Source organism: Musa acuminata, chromosome BXJ2-2 (assembly GCF_036884655.1).
Source record: "Musa acuminata AAA Group cultivar baxijiao chromosome BXJ2-2, Cavendish_Baxijiao_AAA, whole genome shotgun sequence".
Lineage (NCBI taxonomy): Eukaryota > Viridiplantae > Streptophyta > Magnoliopsida > Zingiberales > Musaceae > Musa > Musa acuminata.
This window is the reverse complement of record NC_088339.1, coordinates 29819777-29839927: the sequence shown is the minus strand read 5'-3', so window position 1 is coordinate 29839927 and position 20151 is coordinate 29819777. Positions and strand designations below refer to the sequence as shown.

The 20151-nt window shown below is 38.2% G+C and overlaps 3 protein-coding genes across 3 annotated transcripts; 2 read left to right on the top strand and 1 right to left on the bottom strand.

The window, feature by feature from the left end:
• Positions 1-67: 67 nt before the first annotated feature.
• Positions 68-3916, bottom strand: LOC135605947 (uncharacterized). Its single transcript, XM_065096581.1, has 6 exons — positions 3820-3916; positions 3609-3720; positions 1609-1954; positions 911-1358; positions 448-506; positions 68-343 (listed from the first exon to the last, which is right to left on the bottom strand). Exons 1-6 carry the CDS (start codon positions 3851-3853, stop codon positions 293-295), a joined length of 1050 nt encoding a protein of 349 aa, XP_064952653.1. The 5' UTR covers positions 3854-3916; the 3' UTR covers positions 68-292.
• A 4174-nt stretch (positions 3917-8090) lies between these two features.
• On the top strand, positions 8091-14506 carry LOC135605946 (protein IQ-DOMAIN 31-like). The gene is made up of 7 exons (XM_065096579.1): positions 8091-8268; positions 8923-9040; positions 10581-10862; positions 11110-11313; positions 11509-11568; positions 11867-12857; positions 14133-14506. The coding sequence occupies exons 2-7, from the start codon at positions 8951-8953 to the stop codon at positions 14162-14164; spliced, it is 1659 nt and encodes a 552-aa protein (XP_064952651.1). The 5' UTR covers positions 8091-8268; positions 8923-8950; the 3' UTR covers positions 14165-14506.
• Positions 14507-15352: 846 nt separating this feature from the next.
• Positions 15353-20101, top strand: LOC103975434 (receptor kinase-like protein Xa21). Its single transcript, XM_009390399.3, has 2 exons — positions 15353-18038; positions 19462-20101. The coding sequence occupies exons 1-2, from the start codon at positions 15353-15355 to the stop codon at positions 19866-19868; spliced, it is 3093 nt and encodes a 1030-aa protein (XP_009388674.2). The 3' UTR covers positions 19869-20101.
• The last annotated feature ends 50 nt before the right edge of the window (positions 20102-20151 follow it).

The window sequence follows — 20151 nt, the reverse complement described above, 5'->3', positions numbered from 1 at the left end:
TGGAAAGTCTGAGAACAGGGAAAGAACAAAAGCCAAAAAGGCAAGGCAGATGAGACATCTTTATCCAGAAAAGGAAGTAGTAGAATACACTACAATAAATTTGCAATTCACTTTGACAAAACACTACAAGCACGATTAACACACTTACAATTTCAGAAGACAAACTTCTCCTTTAATCCTTTTTGTAGAAAAAAGTCTCCAATAAAACTCACAAACCCATCAAGACAGCCATTTACAAACTAAAAAACCACAATACTCACATTCAGCGATAAAATTTGAATATGAAGTTGGTTTAATTCACTTGAATTTCTTCAGCACAGATGGTTTCCTCAATTATGACATCCTGCAAACAAATGAATGCTATAATTAGGGGGAGGAAAGAAACAATTAAGAATAAAAATAAATGGACAAACAACATTCGCTAGAGGTTAAATCATATCTATATACCGTATTCTCCTTGTTTTCATGCAATGTCTCCCCCACAGGTGATGAGTTAGCGTTATTACCTAAACACCAAATAACGAAGTAATGAAAATTTTGCAGATTTTTGTAGGCAATATTCATATACTAAATACCAACAATGCTATCCTTCCTTCTAAAATAATATGAACAAATAACTAAGAAATGAAGAAAAAAAAGAAGCAAAGTTACTATGGTAATATTAACAAATGCAGATTATATGGCGATCAACTAATCAATGAAAGAACACCATGAGTCGGGCTGTAAGGGAACACTTCGTTGTTAAATTCTTCTTACATGCAACTTGGATGTTAGTCTAGAAAACAACAAGTATAGAGCTCAATAACGTCTCATCATAATCCTTCTTAGGAGAATTTTTAATAAAAACCTTAAGTTTCGAATCATGGAATTGCATGAAATAGAAGAAAATTGAAGAAGATTATGTTGTTACCTGTTTCAGTAGGATTTTGTGAACTCTCAACTTCTGTATTTTCGTTGACAGGTTTTGTCCTGGGTTTCTGAGAATTCTTCCGAGTATTAATATTGTTTGTATCTTTCATAGGCACACAATTTACTGCATCTTTGGAATACAAGCCTCGGTTTTTATATGTAGGTTGTCTCCTTTGAATAATGTCCTTATTGTTTGAGTTTGCAACAACAGCAAGATTTTCTGAGTTTAATGACTTGGGTTTCATACTTCGAGTTTTGCTTCTGTCCTTGTCCGATTTCTGAGCTACCTCCTCAGGTAACTTCGAACAGCTCTCCGAAATATTTAACTTGTCCAAATCCTCAACTATATTGTAGTTCTGAAGCAAGTCTTTGACATACTCCTTTTGCTCAGCCAGAAGGTTATGCCTTTGTATGTATGATTTAAGCTCTTCTCGCACTCGACTGGAAGGCTGTAAAATTTGGTCAACGACATGCAGAATTGTAAGCACATACATGATAAAGGCAATTGTAGATTCATTTAGTGTAGAACAAGGCCAAATTACAGTTGCATCTGTTAGAGGAAATAGACTATTTTAAATAAGAAAAAGCACACTATACATATGAAAGCAGAAGCATGCAACAAGAAACAACTTCCTTGATGAAATAAGATAATCACAAGATTATGGTGAAAACAGCACAAGGATAATATTGAAGACTTACCTCACAACCTGATTCCAGTGCAAGCTTGAAAAAACCAAGTGAAATTGAATGCCATGAAGCTGACTCTGACAGCTTGATCTGTGTTAACCAGTAAGAAACAGATGATAGGACATTGAATTTCCGCTTGGTCATGGACTTTGATATATCTGACCGTGGAGTATCACTCTTCCCCTGAATATTGGATATTCTTGCTCTAGCCTCTGATATCGGAGTCATGCTTTTGATAGTAGGGGGATGAGCAGGTTTGGTTGGAATCGAGAGCCTTCGTGAAGGTTTTGCAGATTTGTCCTTTCCTGATAGGTCGAGAACATTTACACTCCTGCTTACTGCAGGAGATGACCTTCCTCTATAAAATAAATTGCTGTTACGAGTCTTAAGTTGTTACAAAGAAGATGGCTAGCAACATAACATTTCTTCTCTTAAATATAAGAACCGAACATGTTATCTCCTTGAAGAAGTCCCACTCAAAATCATCAGCTGATGGAATCATTAAGTAGTATGGATGGTAAAAGAGAACCGTTTGCAGTCTGAACTCATATGACAGTTCTACTTAAAACCTTGAAATCATTCATATAGAATATACAAGTGTCAATGGAATTCTCATCGTCATTACAAAATATAGGTAATTTAATCTCAAGTAAATTTGTGTTCGAAGTGCATGAAATGGTTCAGCATATGAAATGATTAATGACAGCTAAAAAACAAGAGAATATTGAACGCTATGCAAAAAAGTTTAGTCACCTAGTTTCATACTTCCTAAAGGGCATGAATGTATATATGGTTTCTCCTGGGTACAGAGAAAAGCAAGGATCTCGTCATTGCAAGATGTAGGAAGCTTCTATATCCGTAGCCTTTTCCTGTAAAGAACCAGGCTATATTCATAACTTGAGCTATGGTCAGTCAAATTACAAAACAGCACCTTCATTGAGGCATCACGGCTTGCCCATGAAAGAAAACAGCACAAGGCACTAAGCCCCCTAGTATAGAAATTTGTATTGATATTTAAAAAACCTTCAATATACCAATCGAAACAGTTCCTTCTAACTTTCCAAATTACTACATATCTTGGTAGCTCTAGATCAGACATATAAGAGGTCCTCCCACCATCCAATGATCAAAGAGAGAAGTTTTGCTACAACATCTAATATCAACTAGCCCCAGCTATCCAACTCACTTTTCACTACTTTCTATTATTACCATAGAGGAACTGACGTCTGTAATTTGTCTTTAAAAAAAAAAGCCTCGTCTTGAGAACGTAATTGCCTTCATTACAGGCATAAGACGTTAAATCTTTGATTTAGGATAGACAAAACTGATGTGTGATAGCACTCTATTCTGTACCAGCAAGCCATTGTCCAAGACAAAACAACCCCTTTGCAAAAGAATCACTCTGGTTTTCCATGCACCAGCCCAAAATATCCAAATTCAGTATAGATACTTATTAGTTGTACATAATTTAGATTATAACACAAAAAAGCGTAATTATGGCAATAAAAATTTCGTAACAAGCAATCTACGAGAGCAATGCTAATGACAACTGTAACTAGGAGGTGACAAGAAAATTTGAATTGGAAATGCCAACCCAGCATAACATAAACATATCAATATCAACAACAATGGAGCTTATACGTATTGCAATTGCCAAAGCAGAAATTTGCAGGCAGAACCATGAGGATCAAGTCCTAAACTGTCTGTAGCCCACTACTATGTTCAAAACTGAAGCCTGCGAGAGCAGATCGCTGCTGAATTAAAGTCATCTGATATACAGTATATTGAGATCAAACATCATCTTGTCTATTAATCCGGTTTGTGAGTCATATCAATCTTGTGGTAGATACTTTTCCTTTACCGTGCCTAAAGGTTAAACCCATATGAATTCATGTTGACCAAAAAATTGAAGCTAATCACCACCAAATCTTTGCCGTTATGAGCACTAATCATATTCGATTCTAAGCAATGAATTAAATTCCAAAAGCGCAATAAGCATCAGGGGGGAAAACCTCTTTGGAGCCGATGAGACAGTAGGTTCGGGAACCGACGGCTTCCCGTCCTTGGACCTTGCGGCGGATCGCAGCGCGTATCGCAACTTCGATGATCCCATGACCGCGGGGGCTTAATTACAAACCCAGAAAATTCATCAAAAAGTCCGGAATAGAAAAGGGAAGACGAGATCAAGAGAAATAAATCATCGAAGGTGGATCGGAGAGTTACCCTGGCGGGCGGATTGATCGCCGACGGCTTGCATGCTTCTTCCCTTGCGGCGTGTGGAGTTACGGATGCGTGGATTGCGATTGTAGGACGAATAGAGTGACCGAGATGCTAATTGGGGGCCGTTATATGGAGGAAAGCGGAAGTGATGCTGGGGCCCAAGCTTTTGGATTCGAACTCGGGTTTTGAGCGGGAATGGGCTACGGCTTGGGGGATTCAAAATAGGAACGAAAAAGAAGAGTGCTTCATGACACTTCTCTGTCGTAACCCAAACCGACGCCCTCGTCAGGAAACGAATCAAAGAGGGTGATCGACGGTCATGATCGTTTGGGTCAGAATACGAGCAAGCCTTCCTGATGTAAGAAAAGCATTCCTCTTCCGCCACGTGGTTTTTAACGGTCGGGAGCGGACGGGGGCCACTCTCCCCGCGCCACTAATCCTCGTGGTAAAGTGACGCGACGTACAGCTACCCGACGCGGTGGATGTCGACGCGGACGTGGGGCCCGGTCAAGTCTCTCTGAAGTCTAGGCGGAGATAGATGCGCTGTGACTTCTTTGTCGTATGCAATTAAGTAGTATACTTGAAGGCAGTCGAGTGCAAGTGCTTAGTAGCTACTACTTGCAGTATGTGTTCTTGCTCGTAACTGCATGTTTTGAACTCTGGCTGAGAAGGGTATTGTTATACAATATAATAATGTCAGCAGGACTCCTAAGAAAATTATTGTGTCAGCCTTCATAGGATATTAAGAAGTGGGCTGATGATATCATAAGCCAAGTTGACTAATATCTGAATTGTAGCTCGTGAACAAGCAATATTTCTCAGCATCTAGTTTGTTTTGACATTATTCTTGACCATAATTTTCTCCCATGTGGATCATAGAAGTCTTATAAACAGTATGGTGCAAATACCATAGATTGTAATTTTTTTTTTTTTTGGGTGACATGATGAGCTTTAAAGAAACATTTATATTTGAGGTATTGTATGTTAGACATGTCACTATGGGATTAAAACAATGGAAGTAGATTAAAAAAAAAAGTATTGGCCTAACTTTTACTTTCAATCGCACAATATTACCTTTCTTCGCTGTCCTTTTACCATTCAATTCTAATGAATTGCCTTTTTAGGATTCATCATGCATATCTATTGGAATGGATTCTGATTACAATTGATTTTCCTTTGTTTTCTTAATAAATATAAGTGGTTAATTGCATATATAAGGTGTAGTTTTGTAATACTAAGAGTAGAACTGTGGATATCGCCAAATTGGATGAATGGGAAGCTACATAAAGTAAAATTCAAAAAGATAGATGGGAATTTATCTATTTTATATATATATATATATATATATATATATATATATATATATATATATATATATATATATATATGTGTGTGTGTGTGTGTGTGTGTGTATTATGTGAAAGCTAAGATTGATGTGAGAAGTTATAGAAATATACCAAAAAACATTTATGAATGATCAAGAAAAGATGAGAGAAATATGCAGCATGATTGATATGAGTAGAGGTAAAGGGAGACATAAAAATATTTTATTAGAAACTATAAAAAATATTAAAATATTTTTAATTTAAATTAAAATATGATATTTTGTAGAGCTTTATGTAGGCAAAAAATTTATGCAATTGACCATAAAATAATTATTATTTTATATATTTAAAAAAAATAAGTGATAAATTTGGGATTCAAACATAGAGTCTTATGATATATTATTAAAGCCTTTATTATTAAGTTAGCTGACATCTTTGAAAAATTATCATTGTTGTTGTTGTATATACGGTTAGCTTAGTCGGATAACAAATCAATATTTTAGATGTTTAGAGTTATCCATAAAAATTTGAATCTTATATTTGATATAATTAAAATTTTATTTTAAATATAAAATTTATTGGATGAGATTTCGAATCATTGAATTAAATATCATTCAATTATATTTAAAGAATATTCATAATAACAATGCTCTAATTTTTTTTTCTTCCAAAATACATAATTCTTAGTTTATTTCTATGGAGTGCTCCTTAATTTCTAAAAGATAATATTATATTGATCTCTGACTCGCTTGTGCCATGGCAAGACCTCATTGCTTTCATGTTATCGCCTTTGTCCTCATCTATCTACTATACTTGCACCTTCATCCGCTACCATCGAGGCACTAGTACATTCTTACTTTATACTCCATTGTCCTCGTTATTAACTTTGATAAAGGAGAATGAGACAACCATGGCTTCCCCTCCCTCCTCCCCTACAGAGTGGGCACCACACCACCTTCCGGAGTTGCTCCTTAGATCAAGCAATGATGAGGGAGTGGAAGCAAATGTCGTGATAGTGTGACAAATATGGAGTTTGAGTTTGAGGAAACCCAGGTGATAAAAGAAAGATGGGTAAGGAGGCATTGTTGAATTGTTATTGATCTGCTTGTAGGATTACAATTGCAATTATTGGAATCCAACACAAGAATACCATAACAATAATGGTCATGGTGGAGGATGGCATAACGACTATGGCAGATGAGGGACAAAGGCGTCAAAGTGGTGGTCGATGGGTGGATGTCAAGAATAATATCATATTCTAGAAAATAAGGAATACTATGTAATAATAAATAAAAAAGAAATACTAAGCAGGAAAAAGTAAAAACTTTCAAAGTTCTAAACAATTTATCATTTTATTTAAATGGATCAAATAATAATAGTTGAAAAAGAAAGAAAAAACAAATGATTTCTTTATAAAATACTCATATTTTGGGCATTTCTCAACTAGTACTCTCCGTTTTGATTTTTTTTTTCAAACAATGACCCTAATTTGTAAAATATCTAAATTACTCTTTAAAAAATTCCTGGTAAAATTTTCTATCTTCTTTTTACTAGTTTTACACTATTGTAGTGTTTTATTTGATTAGTTTGTTGTGTTTTTCAATAATATTTATAATACGTTTATTGTGGTGATAAAAACACTATAATAATCTAATTAATTTTTTATTTGGGTGATGTTAGTTCCTAAACTATTATAAGTACCTATTTGAATCATATATCAAATGGTTTCTAATATATCAAATGATTTCATTTGGCTCATTTATAGTGTTTATAAATAAGCTTTACAATTACGATGGTTATACCATTATAATAGATCAAAAACATGGTAAAAGATCAAAACACCGTAACATGTGAAAAAATTATGAGGGGCAACTTGGATATTTTTAAATTAAGGGTACTATCCAGAAAAAATATCAAAAGAGGGAGTATTGTTTAGAAATTACCCAAAACAATGATAGTTTCTAGGAAAATCATAAAAATATTTCTTTTTAAAGTTAACTTTAAGAATTGAATTTCCTATGTAGCTTCTTTTAACTTTAAAAATTCTCACATAGCATTGCTAGTTGAGTAAAAATATCACCTCCATCTTCATCATTGTCTCCTCCTCCTCTACACCGTAGTTGAACCCCAACAGCATCACAAGAGCCCATACCAACCCTAGCCACCTTCACCACTTCTCATAAGCATCGACAGACCCATGCGCAAAGGCGTTCAGACGCATCGTAAGTAACTGACAAGATTAACTTACTCGTGTATAAGCGTGATGCTTGTAAGAATTTTATAAGTTAGAGACGTTACTTGACACGTTAATTTTTATAAAAAAATTAATGTTAAAAAAATAAAGGCGCTATTTAAAAAAAAAGTATTGGTTTTTTTTTTTAATTCCGGAATTCGCTTTTATTCTAAGAAAAGAAAAAAAGATCTGATTGCTGCTATTTTTACACGCAACAGGATCACCTGTCAGCGCAGCTGGAATTACTTTGTTCCGTAGCCGGCACGCGGCACATCATTGCTTCGTCTGGTCTCCGGGGCACACGTGACCGAACGCGGACCCCACTGCGTCAGTCGCCCATTAAACGGACGGTTTAGATCCATCGGTGAACCATCGAACGCTGTGGATGGTCGCTTCAGGACCTGAAATCGAGGGCAGCGCCGTAAATATCTATCTCCACATGAGGCTATCAGCGGGCTAAAAATGAAAGACCGCAGTAAGCGGGGAAGTCCGAGAGGAATGAGGATTATCTGTATCATACATAACAGAATTCAGTATTGTTCGCCATTTGAAACATCCCTTGCGACCGGGGTCCCAAGAAACTATGGAACGGAAAACCCTAAACTTTGGTTGGGGTGATACAGCGGATTCGCAGAGTAGTGTGCAGTCAAATTTACGCCATTTAAAATGCCTTTACTTTATGTCCTCTAACGGCACTTTTCTCTTCCCAACGGCACCGCCTTCTATTTTTAGCCTTCTTTAGCTTTTGCTCATATTTCGTACTCTCCGTTGTGAGCTCGCTCACTGACCCTTCGCCGCTTGCCTTTCCCGCAACGCTTTCGCAAGGAGGCTCTTCATCTGCCCTTAGTCTTGCCTCCGAGCTCCATCTTAAGTTCTGCTTCATTCGATTTCTCGGTGAGCATCGGATCCGCTTGATCTCGACCTTTTCCATTTCTATCTCGACGTTTCTATCATTTTTTTTCCCCTCCCTTTTTGGTTTCTTTCGAAGAGCTTTGGACTTGAGCAGGGGATTTGTTGCTTATTCGTAGGAGATTTCTGGTCGTGATTTGGGTTTGCCGCATGTGGATTTCAGTGTGAGCTCTCTCGGCTATGATCGATCCTGAAGGATATGCATTTTAGGGTTTTATTTTGGTGCTTTGATGCAGGAGGGGATTAGGGTTTTGTGTTTCTGTCGTTGAGGGTTAGGTTACCGTCTGGTTGTTTTCTATTTGTTTTCATGTGGGCGTAGTCCACTTGCTATTATTTTATAATTTTATCTTATTTTTTTTTAAAAAAATTCCCAAATCGATCTTTGCGCCGAAATCTATTTGCTGTTTCAGGTATATTTTGTAAACAAGCGATTAAATTCTTACGGCAAATCAAAAAAAATATTTTGATTTATCACTGTTCCTATAACACTGGAATACAATTGTCTTTATATGAAATGTGTTTAATTCAATTGAAAGTGCAATAGGCACTGATGAGGTCAATTTTGATTTATTTTGAATATTAGTAAATGGTCAGAATTCTTTTACCTCGTCTTATGTCTACTATGTGATTTATATGCAGTTGCAATTTAGGAAGCTAGGTTTTCCTGATGGGGAAATCTCCTGCAAAGTGGATTAAATCGGTGCTTTTTGGGAAGAAAGCTTCTAGATCTCATACATCAAAAGCAAAGGATTGCTCAGTATGCAACTGGGACTTTGGGTTTTTTTATGAACTACATTAATTTGCTACTTGTTATTGCAATTGGTCAATTTCATTGCTAGCTCTCTTCCTGTGAAGTTTTGCTCTGGTAGTGAAACACATTTGTGTGGTTGTTACCATAGAAATGTTATCATTTTCCTGTTTTTTTTTGTTAATTTGTGTGGTTGTTACCTGTGCAATGGCTAGGTTACTCAGTTGAATTGGTACATGATTATGGAATAAGTTAATTTGGAAGTTGAAGAGATATTTCATGTTGGATATATATTTCTTAAAGGTATATAGCTCAATGAACATATGTAATCACTGAAGCATGTAAATGAGGATTGACGATTCCAAAAACAACGCAAGTGACTGACAGATTGCCATATGTATTAATGTATATAAAGGTATAAGAATGTCAGTGAGTTTTCTTGTGTTTCAGTGCATGCTGCAGAGATGATGCTTCCCTCTGCTAAGGTTCAAGAGACACTACCCAATTGTAGAGATTGCAGTAATGGTGTGAGTTGAAAGAAAAGGGAGAAGTGAGGTGATTATATATGTGAGAGATGTCAGTTATCAACTTTACGAGCCCTAGCCAAAACTATGAAGGTCATTTTTGGTGAATCATGATAACCTGGGGCTTTAATATCCTCAGAGACAAGCAGTGTAAAAGGGGTGGATTTCTTCATTTTCTTGGGAGGGAGATGGAAAGGGGAAGAAGATTGGTTGATGCTGCAACTTTCACTTCATCTGTGTGCAATCTTGCTTGGGAAATAGGTTGTACTTAATTCTAATGTTTCTCATCTTGATATAAAACACACCTAAATCACCTTGCATGCGCAAATGCACTACTGCAACTGCTTAAAAGATACATATATGCAATGAAATACCGTAGAGCCTTGGTCTATACTACTACACAGCCACAACTTGTACTATCTTTACTTGATTCATTCATATACAACTTTTCGGCTTTTTTTGTGAATTCATTTTCGATGAATGGCTTAGGTTTTTGAGCATCATTTAGTTTAAAATTATGCCATGACGAGGTGTAGGATTTAGTAAAAGTCGAGGAGTAGGATGAATATTCATCCTTGTCCATAGATTGTTATATTAAGAATATGCTGGGGTCATGTTTTAAGTTGATTTTTTTTTTTCCAGTTGTATTACTGAATATGGTCTGGTTTAAGAAGATAGTTTAAATGTTAGGACCTGTAGTTAGAGAGCTTTAGAGGTCTATTTAAGCAAGCACTCATGTGATTACAAGATTTTCATAAAAGAAAATTCTTTTTAGACGAGTTCTCTTAGTTTGTTTTAGGAGAAGCCATGATAGAGGCGTTAGGTTGAGTGAAAAACAAAGTGAGTTTTATAAATTTATTTCGTAAAAATAAATAGCTTGTTCACTTGTGAGGTATTTCTTTGGAAAGACTTTTGAACTTTGTTTTACTAAGTTTTGTATCTGCACAAGCACATCATGTATAATCTACTATATTTGAGTGCTTGATCACTAACTGATCTTCCGATGTTCTTATGTATTATCGAAGAAAGCTGCAGTTGAAAAAGTGCATGTTGCTGGGAAAAAACCATCTCTTGTTGCTGTGACTTCTCCAGTGATTTCTGAACCAGTTCTAGTAAACACCAATTCAAGTGGTCTATCATCAGAAATTAGGACAGCTTCGACTTCCAATACTGGAGCTGTCACGTTTCCTTTAAGTCAAAGTTTGCAGAACCAAGTAAATGTTGGACCTCATGTTTCAAGTGATGCAACCCAAGTCTTGGAAGAGTGTGCTGCTACAAAAGTTCAAGCTGCCTTCAGGGGTTTTCTGGTATTCTTGTGGAATAAGTACAGTTTGCATCTACTATGTGCTTCCTCAATTTTTATTGATCCTGTTTCATCATCTATAGTAAAATCTCTTGGTAACAGGTGTCATACACACTTCTATTGAGATCATTTGATCCCTTCTCTTGAATTCTTAAAAATTGATTTCATATGCATAATGCAGAACACATGGGAGCACTTAATGAATGGGGTTATCTGCTTTATTCTGTTTTAATATCTGAATTTATTTGCAGTCACGCAGGGCGTTTTGTGCACTGAAGGGCATCATAAGACTGCAGGCTCTAATTCGTGGGCACCTGGTGAGGCGACAAGCAGTTGCCACCCTCCATTGCACGTGGGGCATTGTTAAGTTTCAAGCTCTTGTCCGAGGTCAGCGAGCCAGGCTTTCAGGTATTGGCCTTGAAGTTGGAACGAAATATCGTCGAGTGAAGAATGTGGTAAGCATCTGTTGATGGATTTTAGTTCTTAAGGGATTCTTTGATTGTTTTAATTTATTGCCATTTCTTTTATTCTGTAAATTCCAGCCTCCTTGTTTGCATAAATTTTATGACATGAGTTTTCACCGTAAGCTATTGCAGTCTCATAGTTTTCTAAACTCGATTCTTTTTAAGTATGGTGATTGTCTTTTGTAGGATAACAAGAAGTTGGACTTTTCAAAAGTGCAGCTGTCTTCCAGCCGATTTTTGTGCCAGGTAGGGAAACTATATATCTTTTAGGATTACAATAATATCATGAGATCATAATTTTTTAGGAAAACTTCACCTCATCATATTTTTGGGCAAAAAAATCATGTTGTTGCTATCCATGATATGATATCTTTTTGAGAGACATAGGGTTTTAACTTCTTTTGGATCAAAATTGTCCGAATAGAAGGCAAAGTTTTCAAGAGCAGATCTATATGCACTTGCATTCATGTGAGCCAATGTCGTGGCACCTAGGGTTACTATTTTTTTTTCTTGACAAGTGTGTAACATATTTGCAATTGCACAGCTTCTTTCTGCACTGCCTGTTGCAAAACCATTGCAGATGCATTATGATCCAGCGGAACCAAATTCAGTCTTCAGTTGGCTGGAGCGCTGGACATCCTCATATTTCTGGAAGCCACTTCCTCAACCAAAAAAGCCCTTAAATGTGAAATCTCGGGTGAGGTGCAGTAGTGCTGTGGAAAGTGAATCAGTCAGACTAAAACCAAATGTTCATAGGAATGTGCCTGCAAAGGTTGATGTCATGACCGAACCAGAGAGGCATAAACGCCACCCGAGGAAAATGCCTAGCCCTCCTGCTGATTCTATGGTGGAAAATCCACAATCTGAAATTGAAAAGGTCAAGCGCAGTCTGAGAAAGGTATCTAGTTCTACCAAAGAGGCTTCCGAAAAGCCAGAGTCTGAAAATCAGAAACCAGCTTGCACTCCGAGGAAGGTGACAACCTCATTATCTGATGTACCACAACACAGTATTGAGGAATCTTCAATGAAAATTAAAAATGAAGGTGTGGCACCTCTCGACAGTAATTGTGAATTCGATGCTACCATAAATTCGGTAGCTTTGGATGGGCCTATGAATCCAGAAATTGTCGACAGTCCTGCAATCAAATTGCATACATCAGAAGATATCTGCAATGAAGAGCTAAGCTCGAAAGATAATCAGAGTAGCAATGAAATCCAGAAGAGTAGCAAGAGGAGGGTCTCTTTCCCATCAAAGCCAGAACCTTTAGCAGAGAATGCCTTGCAGAATGCTCCCAAGTTGCCAAGCTACATGGCAACCACTGAATCAGCTAAGGCAAAGCTAAGAGGACAAGTTTCACCGAGGTTTGGATCTGATTCATTGGAAAGAAATAATATCACTCGTCGTCATTCTCTGCCTTCTTCCATGAATGGGAAGTTAAGCTCACAATCACCGCGCACACATAAGTTGATCCAAGCAAGCTGCAAGGATGGGATTCGAAATGACAGATCCTTCTCATCATCAAGAGATGGTAGTGGTATGACTCCATTCCTTGTCATCTTGCTCGGACATATTTTGATATGAATCATCTTATGTATTAAATTTTCTGAAACCATTTTGCTCTCATGAATTAATTTGCCGGGGCATTTATAGTTGCATGGAATCCAGTCTTCAGGGTCTGATTAGTTGCTACATTCCATAGGATCCAATCATGAAGAAATTTAAGTAGGATTGGAAAAAAACACAGATAGTTAGGATTGGTTACTCGAGTAGTTGTTTGGGTCAACCAGATAGAAAACTTTTTTGACTCCATGAAAATGCCTGATCCCACCAGATTTTTTTTTGTTTTATTTTTTCCACTGTGCTTTTTGAGAGGGAGAGTGAGATAACACTTTTGTCTCTTCCTCAGACCTAGACTGTTGGTTTCTTTCCATCTCTTCTGTCCCATGTTATCTTCTGCTGCCTGTGGACACCGTTTCCTGTTTCTCTTCTGACCCGTGTATCCAAAGCAACTCCTGTCTACCTCCTACATTTCACCTTCGCAGTTCGTCATCCTCACTTCAATCACTGTTCCTGTTACCATCTAATGTTCTCTAGCCACCACTCTGTTATCTGACCACGTGCCCATTATCATTCATCCTTCAGCCACTTCATTGTTCATCTTCCAAGCACCACATTCCTTGTATACTTGATGATTGCCATCCTCCCATCTGCTTCCAACAACAGCCTGGCGTTGTGATCTGAACACTCTTATGTGGGAAGTGGGAGCAGAAGTACGAAACGGGTTTTCTAATACTTTTCCCCCATGCATTCCTGGAATGCAAAACAGGTTTGTTTTTATTCTAAACCTATGGCTGCAACCCATATTTGAAGCAAAGAAGAATTCTTGTAATGTTGGATGTCAGAACCTGCAAACATGCTTTGTAGCAATCATCTGTACCAACTGTTCTAAGACGCCTGAGGCCTATGCATGCACATGATGACCTCCTCCGCACGGCTAATCAAAATTTGTATCCATGCATCTTTTTCCTTCTTTTCCTGTGAAAAGAGAGTGCAGTGCCTATCTGTCTTTGGAAGGTGGGAGACCTTTTTGTTCAATAAATGACATGTAATAATCATAACCAACCAAGCTTTTTCCTAATTGGTGAGAAGAGAAAACCTGGTAATTGATTGGGTTTCACTTAGATTTTTTTAATTTTCATTCTTGCAATTATTGTGTATGCCTTTTCCGTTAAAAACAATGATGTGTAACCATTACTTGGTTCTTGATTTTTTTTTAATTCATTTTTCCCAATGTTTCACAATAATACAGAGAGGGCAATTCAAGTGGAATGGAGGAGGTGATGTTCTCGGAATGGTAATTCTCAAGTTCTTCAAAGAGGATAACCTTTGCGAGTTGGCAACAGTCTTCATTCATACTGTTTGTTTTGAGGTGTAAAGTTGTGCTGTAATCGTTATCCCCATTTAGCTGTTGCCAGCGTGAGGTGTGTACTGTTTATGCTATGCTGGTATTCACAGCTTCGATCCCTCTCGAGTGTGGCACGGTTTCTTTTGATCTGGTTGCTATGCTTTTGTTTATGCAACAGAGTTGTCTACTAAGAATCCTCAAAACATGAGATAGTACATTATCTTGTTTGTCTTCATTTTCCAACATCTGGTCATATTATAAGCTTTCTTTTGTGTTGATTCTTCTGCACTCGTCTGGTAATATGATTTTTGAGAGAGATTTTCGAGGTTATGATGTTTCTCCGCTGCAGTATCATTCTATCATCAAGTGCAAACATCTAGTTCTCTCTGTAAACGTCCGTTTGTGTTGGTTTTTCATTCTTCAGTCTTGTCTGATGATGATTTTCTCTAAGAGAATTTTTTCGGATTGTAATGTATCTGCCGCAATACGTTAATTAAGCGCTCGTTTGTTGGACCAGTGAGAGTGACAGATGTCGAGGTCTTCTGGGCCACTTCACTGGTCAAATACGAGTCCTTTAAATTTTGATTATGTTTGACTGTTGACTGTCAACACGATCTTACGTTCGTGTTGACAGTCAACAGTCAAACACGAGTTGACTGTCGTCGTTAAATTTTGATTATGCTTGACTGTTGACTGTCAACATGAGTCCCCTATATATATATATATATATATATATATATATATATATATATATATATATATATATATAATATAATTTTGCCCCAAAATAATAATAAAGATTGGACCAGTGAGAAAGAGGCGTCATGGTCTTCGGGGCTAAATGTGCTTTATCATAATCATTCACAAGGATACAGATCCTAACCTCAAATATGCAAATATGTAAACACCGTTTATTATATATATATATATGTACAATTTTGCTGAGAAACTAGTCAAGGTTGGAGAGAGATGTGAGCTTCTTCGTGGTCACTTCGTTGCTCAACGGCACCGTTGCTGAGAAACGAGTCAAGGTCATGAATATTACTATAATATATATACACATATGGTTGGCACCGGAAGCCGCCACCAATCAGCGTTGCTTCTGATCCTTCAACTTTAGCAGGATGAAGCTTTCATCTGTCTTCTCTTCATCCCTCCTCCTCCATGATCTCATCCTCCTGCTGTGCGTCGTCTCGGTACCGCTTCCATCGATGGCAGACGGGACCGTCGACAGACTCGCACTCGAGTCCTTCAAGTCCATGGTCTCCGACCCCCTGGGAGCCTTGGCCTCATGGAACCGGACCAACCATGTCTGCCGGTGGCAAGGCGTCCGATGCGGCCGGCGGCACCCCGACAGGGTGACTGCCCTGCGCTTACTCTCGTCGGGGCTCGTCGGCCGCATCCCGCCTCACGTCGCCAACCTAACTTTTCTCCAAGTGCTCCGCCTCCGTGACAACAACTTCCACGGACTGATCCCACCCGAGCTCGGACGCTTGTCCCGGCTGCAGGCCCTCGACCTCAGCCTGAACTATCTCGAAGGCCCCATCCCTGCCACTTTGATTCGTTGCTCCAATCTTCGACAAGTCTCTGTGAGGAGCAACCTGCTGACGGGAGAGATTCCCAGGGATGTCGGACTGCTGTCGAAGATGTTGGTGTTTAATCTGGCGCAGAACAATCTCACCGGAAGCATACCGCCTTCCTTGGGAAACATGACATCTCTCTTCGCTCTTTTCCTCCAATCCAATACTTTAGAAGGAAGCATTCCCGAGAGCATCGGTAATCTCAAAAGCTTACAGCTGCTTCAGATAGCCTATAACAGGCTCTCAGGTGCGATTCCTTCCTCTGTTTACAATCTATCCTCCATGAATATTTTCTCCGTCGGGAACAATCTTCTGGAGGGAACCCTACCTGCGACCATGTTCGACACCCTTCCGAGCCTCGAAATGCTTCTAATGAACAACAACCATTTCCATGGGCACATTCCAGCTTCACTTTCCAATGCGTCCTATATGGGAGACATGGAACTGAGTGTCAATTACTTCACTGGAACAGTACCCTCCCACCTGGAGAATCTACGACAGATCTACTTCATAAACCTTTCCGACAACCAGCTCGAAGCTACTGATTCCAGTGACTGGGAGTTCCTTGCATCTTTGACGAATTGCAGTCTCTTGCATGTATTAGTTTTAGATACCAACAACTTCGGCGGCATGTTGCCAACTTCTTTAGCCAATTTATCCTCCAGTTTGAACACCATAACTCTCGATTCGAACCATATTTCTGGCACCATACCCACAGGAATAGGAAATCTTTTCAACCTCACGACACTGTCATTGAGCGATAACCATCTGACCGGTCTGATTCCTCCCACAATTGGAGGGCTCCGAAACCTGCACAGATTGGACTTATCAGGAAACAGATTAACAGGACAAATACCTGACTCCATCGGGAACCTCACTGAACTGAATCTTATCTACTTGCAAGATAATGATCTCGGTGGAAGAATACCTGAAAGCATAGGGAACTGCGGGAGAGTGGAAGAGATGGACCTTTCTCACAATAAGCTCAGTGGTCAGATTCCCATGCAGCTTTACAGCATTTCTTCGTTGTCGACATACCTAAATCTATCAAATAACCTGCTGAACGGAACACTGCCGCTCCAAGTGGGTAACCTGAGAAATCTTGGTGCGCTTGTTCTTGCACACAACAAGCTCTCCGGTGACATCCCTACAACCCTTGGCCAGTGTCAGAGCTTGGAGTACCTTTATTTGCATGACAACTCTTTTCAAGGATCTATCCCTCAATCCTTGAGCAACTTAAAAGGTCTGAGCGAGCTAGATCTTTCAAGCAACAACATATCTGGCAACATCCCAGAATTTCTAGCAGACCTACTTGCTCTGCAGCACCTGAACCTCTCGTACAATGATCTTGAAGGCAACGTGCCAAATGATGGTGTTTTCGGGAACATCACTGCATTCTCGGTTATAGGAAACGATAAGCTTTGTGGGGGTAATCAAGGACTGCACCTGCCCCCGTGCCATATCCAATCTGGTAGGAAGCATAAATCTCTCACGCTCGAGGTTGTCATCCCAGTCATCTCTGTCGGTCTGTGTGCGGTAATCCTACTTATCGCCCTTGCTGTTCTGCACAGAACGAAGAACCTGAAAAAGAAAAATTCATTTACAAATTCTATGGAGGAGCAATTCAAAAGAATCTCTTACAATGAGCTGCTAAGGGCAACTGATGAATTCTCAGCTTCTAGTCTGATTGGTATGGGAAGTTTTGGTTCTGTTTACAAAGGAGTTATGGACGCTGATGGAACTACTGTTGCAGTTAAGGTGCTAAATCTGGAAAGGCATGGAGCATCACAGAGCTTCATCTCTGAATGTGAAGCCTTGAGAAGCATCCGGCATCGCAATCTTGTCAAGATTCTAACTATATGCTTAAGTGTAGATAATAGAGGAAATGATTTTAAGGCTTTGGTGCTCAACTACATGTCAAACGGGAGTCTCGAGAACTGGCTGCATCCCAAAGAATCTGAGGCATCGACAAGGAGGAAATTGACCCTTCCTCAGATGTTGAGCATAGCAATAGATGTCTCTTCTGCGTTAGATTACCTTCACCATCACGGACCTATGCCAATTGTTCATTGTGATTTAAAGCCTAGCAATGTTCTTCTGGACCAAGAAATGTGTGCACATGTGGGTGACTTCGGATTAGCAAGGTTTTTACAAGGCACAATGCCAGACACAGACCAAAACCGTACAACATCCGCAGGAATAAAAGGAACCATTGGATATGTTGCTCCAGGTATAAATTTAAAATTTTGCTCTATTTCTTGTTTGAATATGCAAATATGATTTATATGATATCATTTCTATTTCCATTTTTATTTTTACGTTTATGGAACATAGTTTTAAGTATGATTTATTATTTTTTAGGAGATATTTTGCCCAAAAAATATAATGTAAATGTTTATGCCATCCATGTTAATGTTTGAACAATTCCTTGGTATGTTTCTGCTTTTAATTGTCTCAGTAAGGTTGCTTTCATGATCAAACTGATGGCACTACTCTAATACCTAGCAGAATCTGGTGGTTTACTAGAAGAGAACAGAATTCACAATGGTAAAATATCTTAACATTGATCACCAGAAGATAAACTAATGTTCTGAAGTATTAGCTTGTCTAAAATTTTACTTTTTCAAGTTTTGAGTTCCATCTCCATAAATATAAGCATGGATAGAAAGTGTATTCATAGGAATAATAGCTTTAGCCATTCTTGATTTGTTTACCTGTAACCAATTTACCATGTGGATCCTAATCAAGTTAGATAAATTTTAGGGTAACTCCCTAGACCATAATGACCAAAGCATGCTTCATTGCTTGCATGAGAAAGCATAACAAATGAACAAAATTAAATATAAAAGCAACAAGTAATTACTAAAAGATAAAAATTAACATCTAGCTTTTGTAAAACAACATGAGACACTTTTTGTTGTTTGAACAGGTAAAACCTAAAAAATTAGTGTGTTACAGAACTACATAGAATCCACTAGGGATATATGTGCTTGATGACAGAGAGAATGAGGAGGAAAAAAAAGCTAGCTAACACCCAAATGTCCATAATTTGAGATAACTAGATAACAAAAAATAAGAGTGAAACTTCAAATTTGAGGAGATTTCTCTTCCACCCCTGCTCTTAAACATATGATTTTTATATCAGGATTTTAAGTGCTTGAATACTTTGCAAATGTCACTATTTTACATTGTTAGTGAATCTATGATCTAGGATTGTTGAACATTGGAGATATTTGTTGTGTTTCATAAGCTATAACTATTATTCAAATGCGCTTAAAAAAGATCCCAGAATAGATAGGATAATGGCAATATTATGGTTTGATAACAAAGTGAACCTAAGTGGTAGTAGGACATTGGAAAAACACTGGCTTTTTCTTCTAGCTAATATGTATAAGTAATAGTTGATGCCGTTCACCTTTTGTGAGACATGATTTTTCATTGTTTTAATTTTGGGCATCAGGAGGGTTCCTTCATAGTTTTTGAAAGTATAAGAGATTTTTAGCATGGACCAAATTTTTATAAAAAAAAAAGATTTAAGTTCTCTACAGTTTCCAAGAAGAAATAGATAGGCCTCTCCATTGGCTACAAAATCTCCAGATATTTTCATCAAATGCTAGCTTGATACCTCTCTTTCATTTGTAAATGAATTGCAGAATATGCCATGGGAGGCAAAGTCTCTACTACTGGAGATATATACAGCTATGGGATTCTTTTGCTAGAGATGCTGACAGGGAAGAGGCCTACTGAGGACATGTTCAAGGATGGCCTTAGCCTTCATAAATATGTGGAGATGACCCCTATCGAAGATCTACTCATGGTTTTAGATCCTGATCTTCTTCTGGTGGAGAATGGCCAACAAGGTGAGCAAAATGTTGTGTACATTGACGTGGACAGGTTAGAAGTGCAGAAATGCTTTGTTTCGGCTGTCAATGTTGGCCTTGCTTGTTCAAAGGAAAATCCAAGAGAGCGAATGCAGATGGGAGATGTCATCAAGGAACTAAGTGAAACTAGAGATAAGCTTCTCAATGTCCACAGAAATATAACTGGAGTACATGGATGAGGAAAATGATCTCTCTCCCTCTCCCTCTCTCTCTGGAACTTCTTGTTCACAACCCACAAATAATAGTAAACTGTCTGCGGATGTGAAATTTCACAGCTCTTATGGTGTAACAGAGGAAATCAAGCATGTAATGTAGAATATCTGCTCCGTAGAATTTATTTGAACTGTAAATAGGTGAATGGATTCTTTCATCAGTCCATTATCGTAGAACTACGGGAAGACAATTGGCGTAAGTTTTGGTTTATGCACATTTTCTTTTTGTTTGATCTCAAAACAGGCATTA